General features: G+C 34.0%; 1 protein-coding gene and 1 non-coding gene across 2 annotated transcripts; both read left to right on the top strand.

Moving 5' to 3' along the window:
• The first annotated feature begins 783 nt into the window (after positions 1-783).
• LOC134282400 (protocadherin-11 X-linked-like) lies at positions 784-10046 on the top strand. The gene is made up of 11 exons (XM_062764795.1): positions 784-796; positions 2360-2533; positions 6109-6196; positions 6295-6470; positions 6662-6838; positions 6927-7042; positions 7149-7326; positions 8002-8163; positions 8469-8600; positions 8850-8972; positions 9782-10046. Exons 1-11 carry the CDS (start codon positions 784-786, stop codon positions 9979-9981), a joined length of 1539 nt encoding a protein of 512 aa, XP_062620779.1. The 3' UTR covers positions 9982-10046.
• Positions 10047-10666: 620 nt separating this feature from the next.
• On the top strand, positions 10667-10740 carry Trnat-ggu (transfer RNA threonine (anticodon GGU)). The gene has a single exon. It is a non-coding gene; the product is annotated as a tRNA-Thr (tRNA).
• The last annotated feature ends 551 nt before the right edge of the window (positions 10741-11291 follow it).

The following is an 11291-nucleotide window of genomic DNA, read 5'->3' as shown; positions in this document are numbered from 1 at the left end:
CAAGGCGTGTATAACTGACATTGTATGACAAAATTTTGGTTAGACAATGTTTTTAAAAAATCACTTCTAGAGTTGGCGAAAGTGACTATCAAATGCTCTATGGCTCTTTGTCATTGATCATATCTAAGTGAATAAAATTCTGAATTTCATTGTCCCTGCATCCATGTTGCCAGAAGGATTTAAAAATCACAAAAATTAATGCATTAATCAAAAAAATCATTTTCTTGTCATTTGGACATCAAGCAGTCAAATTGTAAGCATGATTGAAATAAGCATAAGCCCTCTACCAAAATTTGAATTTCATGTCATCAGAGTCAGAGTTATGATGTTAAAGCGGGAGTTTTTGCTAAGAAAAAATGTATATATTCTTCCAGAAAAAAGAATGCATACAATATTTTGAATTCGTCCTTTTCGATTTATAAATGACATTTAGAGCAAATTCTTTCAAAATTGCGATTCTCAGGAGTTTCAATATTATTTCGAAGCTCTTTTGTTCATATAGTACAATTCAGATAAAATTCCTTGAAAATAGTTTTGGTCATACGTAGGTAGCAGACAAACAGATGAAAACCTTATGATAAGGAAGAATCCAAAACAATAAAATTAATGGCCCATGAGTCAAGACGTTCTAGTGTTAGGGCGGGGTTCTTATTGATCATACATGTATAGTAAAACAGCATTGTTTCTTTGCAAATATTAATATTCCTGCAATTGTCTGTACTATTGTTTCTTTGAAAAGATTGCTTTTCATCTCCTGCTATAAAGCAAACGTACTAAGTGCATATGCGTTTGATGAGTAATGTGCCTCTTCCGAAATAGCAAATTTCTGGCCTGGCCCTTTATCAAGGAATTTGTTGTATACAGTAAAATTAATGTTTATACTTAATTTATAATTAACCTTTGAAAAGCTTCAATCTCTACTTCTGGACACCTATAATATAAAAATATACAGTACATGTAACTGCTAATGAGAAGTTGATAAAATTTTTGTTAATCCCAGGTCTTCTTTTAAGCAACATATTTCGTCTCTAAGTTTATTTTCATTTTATTTTGATTATTTATTTATTCTACTTCTATTGGATCTTTCACATTATTATACTCTTGTGACTGTTAAGGCCCTTGGGTCTTTTGTATTTGATGTCTTCTGTTATGAATCAAGCGACTCTCAAAAGAAACTAGTGCTAATTGTAACGGGGACCGTTACAGATGTTCCCCAAACGCTGCCCAACTCCCTTTTGGTGCCATATTCCCTGTAAGCTTCATTAAATAAGACAAACTCTATGCATCTGAGATTTTAACAACATTTACAAAGAAATGTACAAAAATCATTTAAACATTAGCATTTCACGCGTGCACATGTGAATGCATTTGCGTCATGACCTTATCATCTTGTCTGCACAATCTATATTTTAATACACTGAATATTAAAGTATTCAATCCAAAATTATTTTAAAAAATACGCTCATTCAAGTGTATGTTTGATTTTACTCATTTCACGTGCACGCACGTGCATACATGAGCATGGTGACCATACCTTCTTGTAGAAGTCCATTACATCTATCTATGTTCTAAATTCCACCCCGTTTGGGTGAAAACTAAGAGAGTTATAGCTGTTTAAAGTTTCAGCCAATCAGATTGCAGCACATGTACACACACGTGTATGCATGTGCATTGTGACCATACCTACTTGTAGAAGTCCATTATATCTATCTATGTTCCAAATCCCATCCTCTTTGGTTAAAAACCAAGGGAGATATAGCTGTTTAAAGTTTCAGCCAATCAGATTGCAGCGCACGTGCATGCACGTGTTTTCATGATAATTGCTTTATTTCATGTTGTAGGATATCCTAATATATGGCTATGTTCAAAATTTCAAAGGATTTCGTCAAAAAAAAAGAAAGATATTGAGACTTTAGTTGCAGCCAATCAGAGCGAAGTGCACGTGCATGCGCGTGAGATCTTGCTATTTTCACCATGTCTTCATGTCTATACTACTAATATATCCTCACATTATGAGTTTCAAAACATTTCATCTAAAAATAGAACAGTTGTGGCTATATCTATTATATTGGTCATTTCACGTGTTGCACGTGCACGCTCTTGCAAGCACGTGCGCGCAAAATGACCTTGATTCCGCAAATCTACATAACATGTCTACTAACCCTAAAAAGGTTTTACCTACATCGGACGAACAGTTTACAAGATCATTCCCGGACAAAAAAGTTCCAGGAAGAAGAAGAAGAAGAAAAATAATAATAATAATAATAATAAGAAACAGAGTAAAAACAATATGTTCCCCAACTTCGTTTGGGGAACATAATAATCATTAAGATATTTCAATTTGCATTAATTTCCAAAGGGAGAACCTTCATTCTAAACTCACTTGACAACGAGTATAAAATTGACTGCTGTGGTTTTGTGTCGGAGTGGGAGGTTTACATAGGTACAACATATGGAACACTTTATACCCAAGTATGGCGATCTGTCTCAAACGTGTGGACTCTAATTGGACAAAACTCCTTTGATATAAACTGTAAGTATTTACATTGTCATATTAATACAGTGTACACACTCAGATGCAGGAGAAAATATATATATTTTTCAAAACTATCTGCTGTTACTCTTTTTGTTTTCAAATAAAAAGAATTACATGTATAACAGTATCTTCTAGTATTGTCGTTAAACAATTGAAGCTTGTGCTTCATATACCTACCGCATGGAGGGACTTTTTAAAATGAAAATTTAGAATCGAAAGGATTTTAGGCGTTTGACATCTTATCTTTTACAACCTGTACAAAAGCACCCCAGTTGCAACCAAGATAAATCCCCAATTAATACGTACATGGACACCCTATCTGCCACCAATGCTTGTTATTTCTTTTAGGTTGACAAATGATAGTCAGCAACTCTTTGTTATTTTGTTTTGGCTGTTTGTTATTTTGTTTTACTCACCTTTTTTAATGGCAGACAACAGTTTAGTATATTTTTTTAATCTTCTGAATGAGGTTCATAAGGGGGTCAACTTGAAATACATGAATATTGTAACTAATAACAATGTCATTATGGTGCCGGAGTCAGATTGTGTAATATTTTGCCGAAGATGTTTAATACTCTACGTTTGGGTCCCCCTTTTTTTACCCCCCCCCCCAAATTTGTTAGCTTTTATTTACTTCTTCCGTCATATACTTTAATAAATGACATATTTCACTTCTACATGCCAGCCGAAACATGGCTTAAAAATTGCCGACTCGGCGTTAAACAATATTCAATCAATCAATCAATCACTTCTACATGATGTTATTTGTTTTTGTTTGCTTTTAACCAAAAAAAAAAAAAGCAGGAGAACTAAAAAACATTTAATGCATATTACAAGTGTTGTTGATTTGTTGTGACTCAAAAGCAGATATTTACATTCGTAATCATAAAGTCCTTTAAGTACTTATTAATAAAAGGTATTGAGATACAAGCAACTGATAATTAGCATTCATGTTTTATTCAGATTTAGGTAAGCTTCGTCTTAAAAAAATGAATCGCTTCAATTACAATGGCACTGTGGTTATTATTAAGAACCCTGTCTACACTGCACACTAAAGAATTCTGGTTCTACGGTATTTTTCTGCAGTAAGGGGTAACTGCTTTTAGATCTGAATTCCAATAAATACATACACTTGTAGTACTCAATTTGTAACCAGTTCAAGTAAATTTAACATTTCAAAAGGCCGAGATAAATTCACTGAACATGATTTTTGCATATATATTTTAACCATGCATGAAGTCAACAACAGTGGTTTCTGCTCACTGATACTACATTGTTTTCATTACATATATTTCCCCGGGTAAATACTACGTACGTACCTAGCTGCAATAATGTAGCCCTCTCCGATTTTTTTAATCTTATATTTTCTGGAGAGGGCTACAATTCCATCGCATCTCCGTAATGGTGCAAATATATTTTTTTGATACGGGTGATTGGAGGCAAAATAAATTATTTTTACATTAAACTTACTTCCTATTAGACGGATTTTTTATTCACTGTCAACAACAAAACCTGTTAAACTCGAAAACCATGTAAAATAAATCTGTGTCTTTCCCAGCTGCAATATTCAGCAGCCATGACAGTTCACGCGTGACGTAGTGAGACTTTCGCTAGAAATTTGGAACAACCAAATAAAGCAAATGTCGATGTTTATAAACGATTGTGCTATAATATATTACAAAAACATCGATAAATAAAACCATTTCAAGTGTTATTTTTGCGGAAACAGCGATACGTATGCTTAAAATAAGGGAATTCCTAGTAGATCCGCTCCTATAAAACCTAAATTCTCATTGGCTGTCCCAAAATACAATCCATCAAGGTCAGTAAACATGGCGGATAAATTCAAGTTAAGATGTTGACACACACGAAAAATAACCGATATATGGGTCGTTGTGAATATATTTGGATCGATTTATGTTTTGCATAATTACATATTTGGATTCCAGGTAAGAGATAATAATAAAATAGCCGTTTACTGATAATTTGAGCCGAAATCCGTGCGGGAGTGATCCACTGCCGCATCTGCGCCATTATAGAGATCCTAAGGAGTTGTAGCCCTCTCCCAAAAAAAAAAAAAAAAAAAAAAAATCGGAGAGGGCTACATTATTGCAGCTACGTACGTACCATATATTGAAGTTAAAGAGATAAGCTTTATATTTACACCTTTATTCAATACAAATCTCTCATTGCTCAAAAAACACTTTGCACTAGTGTACAGAGGGTTCTTAGAGAAGAAACATCTTTTTAAAATATCCGATATTTTATGTTTCCGTAATAGAGAATACGGGGTTAATACTTTTTGTCCTTTCCGTCTGTCTGTCTGTCTGTCTCTTATTCTGCACAAACTTTAACCTTGCTCATAACTGTTGAGTGGGCGGGGCTATGAATTTTTTATATCACGGGTGTATTTCTCGATACAAGACCTTTCTTTGGGACCACAAATTTGACCTCTTGACTTTGAAGTTTGGCTCACTTTTACAAAACATCACACTTTTAACCTTGGTCATACCTTTAGAACAGTTGGTGCTATGGCTTTCATATTTCAGATGTGTATTTATTGTGACAAGACCTTTCAGTGGGTAAAATGTTTGACCTTTTGATCTTCACCGTTGGAGTTTGACATGCATTTGAGAAATATCAACTCTCACAATAAGCTGCAATATTGGGGGGCATCAGTGTTTCAAAAACACATCTTGTTTCAAGAGTAGAGTCCTCTTCCTGTAAATTCCTGAAATACAAACATTGGTAAATTGACAGAAGAAAACAATATAATCTCTGTCTCATCTATTAAGAGGATGCTCTTAAAATCGTAGACATTGTTTATAACTTTGTTTACATTCAACCAAACCTTTTTAAATTCTGTATTTTATTAAATGTCCCTGTATGTATAAAAATGAAATAATATAATGTTGATTTTGAAAAAAAAAAAGGTATGTTCTGTCGCTGAACGTTCAAATTTCGTACATGTATTGATTAAAGTATATTCCTATTTCTGCAATTGCCATTATTTCTTTGATAATATATAAGATAACAAATTAAAACCAATATCAATTAAACCAAGAAAAACTGCTTCATTCAAACAAAATATTTACTTCAATTACAATATGATACATTAGTGTTGAGACGCAACTTTCACAGAGAACAACTTAGATTAATTTAAAATTTACATATCTTCACAATTCAAAATTTAACAAAGCAAAAATATTTTCTTTAAGTAATAAATTCATTAACGTAATAAGATATTCTTTCACACTGTGATCGAATATCAATTTTATATTCTTGAACAATATGAAAGAGTACCACTGATATTCAAAAACATAGAACTGTCCAATTTGGACAAAGGTTTTCAGAGAAGGTGCCATGCAACTAATTATGAAGTTTTCTGTCCGTGACCCTGTACTTGCACAGATTACATTGAATCAGTAAAACATTTGTCCGATTTTTTTTTCTATTGGGTTCGAATAAAAAATGATAAGTTTTTGCAAAAATCCGTGAAATCACAGAATGGAAATACCTTAAAACTTTTATAGGAAAAGATCAGTGTTCTCTTGTTCTTCCTTTAATTTCAGCAACAACATCCAGTTCAAACTCTCAGAATACTCTTCAAGTACCTGCTTCTAAACAAATATCCGTTGATGCTGGAGATTTTATTGGATTGTAAGTCATGTCCTTTGCAGAAATTTTGTTAAAAATAGCGTCAGTCTTATTAATTTAGCACTTCGAGCACTGGCAATGTTTTTCTTCTTTACGTATAGTAAATCTTCCAATGTAACTATACTGGCCTACTTTATAACGAATAATGGTGTGGGAAGTGCCAATGAAGATGTGCTCTTCTCTGATTCAGCTACTGAGGTGGTGGGAAACACAGCCTCATTTTCTACATATCCTCAAAGCAATATGGAGTTTTCTATCAAGGCTAAGTTGTCTCCAGGTTATTAGTCTGAATACAAAACAATTTTTAAAATAATGTTGAAGAATGGTTTAAGTTTTGATGTATGTGGCTATTATGTGCAATTTTTTGTTACCATTTTTTCTAAAGATTTTTCAAATAAAATCCCATCCTTTCAAACTTGTATATTGAAATGTTCCAACTGCATGAGTATACATGTAATATATTTTAAGGAAACAGCCCTCAATTTACAACTCTACCCTCGACGTCCTCTGTTACCGACGACACGGCTGTAGGAACAACTTTACTTACCGTGACAGCAACAGATGCCGACGCTTCTGACAACCTGACGTATACACTGATGTCAACAAGCCCCTCCTCCACGTCCTTCAACTTTGATACTTCTTCCGGTAGTTTAATATTTTTTTTAAATAAATAAAAACATTTGATTAAAAAACAAGAATTAAGGATTATTGATTGTTTTGGATAATTTAATAGGGAATTTAACCACCGTTGCTTCAGTGAGTGTAGGAACTACAACTTTTACATTCTCGGTGACGGATCTGTGCACTAACACGGCCTCATCCACTTTTACTTTAACTGTAACAAACAAGGTATTGCAAATTTTGATTGCAATCTTTGATTTATTTTAATGTGGAATTTAAATCTCTATCCTGTTCAAAAACTGACAAGGTACATGTACTTATACTATTCTTATAGCCTCCAGTGTTTCAAAATCTTCCCAATACTACGGAAGTAAGCGAAGATCTAACGGAAGAAACGGAGTTGTACATCCTGACCGTCACTGATCCGACAGTAGGAGACACTGTCACGTGCTCCTCAACCATTAGCCCAAACACAACTGATCTTTACCTTTATTATTCTATAGGAAATTCTAGTAAGTGAAGTATACTGCTTTAAAATAGATGCCCACTTCTTTCTCATATTCCAACGATTTCTAAACATGTACACACGCCAATATATATTATTCAATGAATTTTACATTGATTTGAGAAGTTTGTTTAAGGTCAAGATCTAGTAAATAACTTTAGACTAATTTTTTGGTGCTAGATCCATTATGACGTCATAATCAATTTCAACTTTCTTTTTCCCGTAATTTACGGCTTTAGCAGAATTATGTAGAAAATAGGATATTTTCATGACATTCAATTTGAAATCATATGAAAAGTAAACCGGATACCTATATTAAATTTGATATTGGTTCAAAGAAGAGGCCATGGACATACTTATTACCGTTTTCTGTGAGACTGTAGGCAATCTGGATACATTTCCTTTGTCGAATATGAAAAAAACTCCCATATTCATGTTTGGTTTTCTTAATTTTTCATCGAAAATGACAGTTTAAAATACAGTTTTTCATCTTGTTTACCTACAAAATATGCCCCGAAACACCTTATTTGACCAAGCTAAAGTTCTAAAGCATCAATAAAGGGATTTATTTCTCAAATTTGATAAATCTGTAGGCACCTTTCATTTACTAGATCTTGACCTTAATATCATCTGACATACTGGTTAATGTATGAAATATATGGATATAAAATAATATTTTTAGGGTATTCAATCTATGTTCGTGCGGCTGCTTCTCTTGATTATGATACCACCAGGGAGTATTTGATGACAATAGAATGTACAGATACCAAAGATACGACCAGCAGTACATTCGTCGTGTATGTGACCAAGAATGAACAGCCAGTTATATCTAACCTACCGGCAAGTAAGTAACAACAAAGATATTCGTTTGTACAATATTATTAATGAAACACATCTGCATTAATTATATCAACATCAAAAATGAAATTTGAAGAAGTGGAAAGGGGAAATTAAGAACCTTACTATGAAATTTTTACGCAATTGCCGTTGTACGTGAAAAAAATTCCTGAAACAATGCCTACTTTGATAACGATTTTGTTAATTTTAATAATTCCTTGTGTTTAACACATTTAAGTTGATTTTTTTTAATACAACTAACTATACTACATATAAAATTCAATAGATTTCTCGTGAATTAATGTTTTATAGGCGTAAGTGTTTCCCCCACTACGATCACAGGGACGTCTATATATACAGTATCCTCCACTGACAAGGAGGCCGCCCAGCTCTACTACAACATGACCTGCATACCCGCTTCCTGTCCTTTCAAGATATTTAGCTGTAAGTTACCATTTGTTAGAAGTGTAGTAAATAATTGATTTTTTAGGACAACGTCAGGGCAAATACTGATTCGATTTTTCATTAAAATTTTCAATATTCTAAAAATCAACATTGAAGTGAGGAAATTTCCAAACACAGAAAGTGTCAAACTAGAACGTTGATATTATTTATAATAGAACAATGTTTGATAAGTTTATTTATTTGACAAATAAAACACATATTTATTTGTACAATCATTTGATTTGAAAGCTGGTGCAGTTCTAGCTGAGAGTAATGTGGCCAATGTTACAGAACCGGGTTTTGACCTGTATATTTATGTCTACGATGGAAAAAATCTAGTTGGACCGAAAGTTTTGACAGTTCAGATCATAGGTAAAAAGAAACACTTGGTAATATTGTGCAACAAAAGAGCTCATTTATAATAGGAAATGTAATGGAGCTAGATCTGCAATATGCCACATTACCATATATTGCCGAGATATAGTTAACTATCTTTATTCAAGAGAACGGTTATTCATATTTAACATCTCTAAATAGTTATTTACACGTTAATTTATATTTCATAAATATGAAATGTTTTTTGCCGTAAAAGTGTATGTATCTCCAGTAGATTGATCAGACCCACCGTATGCTCATCATCATTATCGGGTTAACAGAGAAATATGTAGACAAGTCAATGTAAAAACGGCATATAAGTTAAAATGAAAAACGTTGGTCAACTCTTACAAACTATACATTGTATTTGTTAACAAGGTCATTATTTACACCATAGCATTATGGCAAAATATTGACTACATTCGGGATTGCTAATACAGTGTATATTTGTATCATCAGTTTATATGTCAAAGCTTGCCTTGCTATAGAAATCATACATATGCACTTGCGTATTGGTCATTAAAGGTTATCTCAATATACAGATGACAATGATATATTGCTACACAAATCAGAGAAGATGTTAGAATAATAGAGACATCTTGTTTAATAAAAGTTAAGCTAGGAGTTCGCCATAATTTTTTTTAGCATATTATCTAAATTTTAACAGTTGTATATGACTCTGTGTTGTCTTTTGTTCCGAATCCAATTGGATATATTTTCGAATCAACATAGAAACGAAAATAATATAGTTTAAATCATGACCAATTTTATACTTTTATTTTGTGATGCTGATCGTTGTTTTTCAGAAAGTGCCTCGTCGAGCACGTCGTCGACTTCATCTGACTGGTTGTCTTCGGATGCTAAGTATATACTGGTCATCCTGGCCATTTTCGCCGGCCTAGCGACCTTTGCCTTGTTTGCCATTTGTGTTCTGGTGATCAGACATAAAGGTTATAAGGTCCAATCCAGATCAAGGACTATAATCAAAGCGAAGCCTTTTCTTTAATGTGATAAGTGTATATTTACTGTATACATATACACTGTATATCTTAATATTTGTAATCGCCTGAATAAAATTCTGCAGAAGAGATCATGTTTGAAATTATTTGCTCTCTTTCTCTCTCTCCATTGAGTGTGAAAGCGTGTGTGTGAGTGAGGGAGGGTGTGCCATGGAGGAATGAGCATCCCCTGACGATCGGTCACACTCGTCGTGTGCTCCTTGTTATAATCGGGGAATAACGGGAAAATCCGTTTTTAATTCAGTATGTATATAAATAATTAACTTACAATTAGAATGAAAAACATCAGTCAGCATTTTACTTTATTATAATCATCCCATTTTTTTTGGTGACAAGGTCATCGTATCGACCATACAACTTATGAAATTTAAACGAGATTGTTAATGTCACCGGGTTCACAGGTGCGTGGAAGTCAGTCAATATATCGGGTCTCAATAGCTCAGTTGGTTAGAGCGCTGGCACGGTACGCCAGAGACCCTGGGTTCGAGTCCCGGTTGAGACTGGACTTTTCACCACCTGTGACATTTGGCGCCCAACGTACAAAACCCACTATTTCCTTGGAACATGCCTCACAGCATTTCCTTAACTCGTAGAATTCGAGGACGAATTTCTACAAAGAGGGGGAATATGTCACCGGGTTCACAGGTGCGTGGAAGTCAGTCAATATATCGGGTCTCAATAGCTCAGTTGGTTAGAGCGCTGGCACGGTACGCCAGAGGCCCTGGGTTCGAGTCCCGGTTGAGACTTGACTTTTCACCACCTGTGACATTAATATTCTTGTTTCAGCAACTTGTTTGTCAATAATTTACCTCGTTTTAGAAATTGTTCATACGTAAAGCGTGCTCCCGCGTATCAAATCAATTGAGAGAAATAAACTCCGCTTGAAGGTAATGAGGTGATGAAGGTACAATGAAGCGCATTGAAGTGGTAAAATTTTCCGTTTGGATGAAACGTTCCAAGTCATGTTTTGAACGTCAATTATAACATAATGACACGCCCATATTTTTAGAAACGAGAAAGAACTAGAGGTACTGTGAGCAATGAGCTCACTAAATGATACCCCCCGCCTCCCATAATGTCGATGTGTTGCTTTATATTGTTTTACGGTAACGTGTAAAGAGGAATAATTCGTCCTATGAAGTGTTATCCAGAAGCTTCTATTATGTGACGTCATAGGTAAACAAAAAATGGCAATGTCAATGTTTTGCTCTGGGAAACCTAAAATACGTGTCGAATAAAAAAGTAAAATAGGAGGTGCACAATGGCAATATGTAATAGAGATTCTGTGAAAGTTTCA

This window comes from Saccostrea cucullata, unplaced genomic scaffold (assembly GCF_032062105.1).
Source record: "Saccostrea cucullata isolate Sc308-1 unplaced genomic scaffold, CSIRO_AGI_Scuc_v1 ctg312, whole genome shotgun sequence".
NCBI classification, from domain to species: Eukaryota; Metazoa; Mollusca; class Bivalvia; order Ostreida; family Ostreidae; genus Saccostrea; species Saccostrea cuccullata.
This window is presented reverse-complemented; position numbering and strand designations above follow the sequence as displayed.

Excerpts from the sequence above, each read along its gene's own strand:
- LOC134282400 (XM_062764795.1), top strand. Across the intron at positions 6,197-6,294 it reads GCTGGAGATTTTATTGGATT|TAAATCTTCCAATGTAACTA; the intron begins GTAAGTCATGTC and ends CTTTACGTATAG. Across the intron at positions 7,043-7,148 it reads CTTTAACTGTAACAAACAAG|CCTCCAGTGTTTCAAAATCT; the intron begins GTATTGCAAATT and ends CTATTCTTATAG.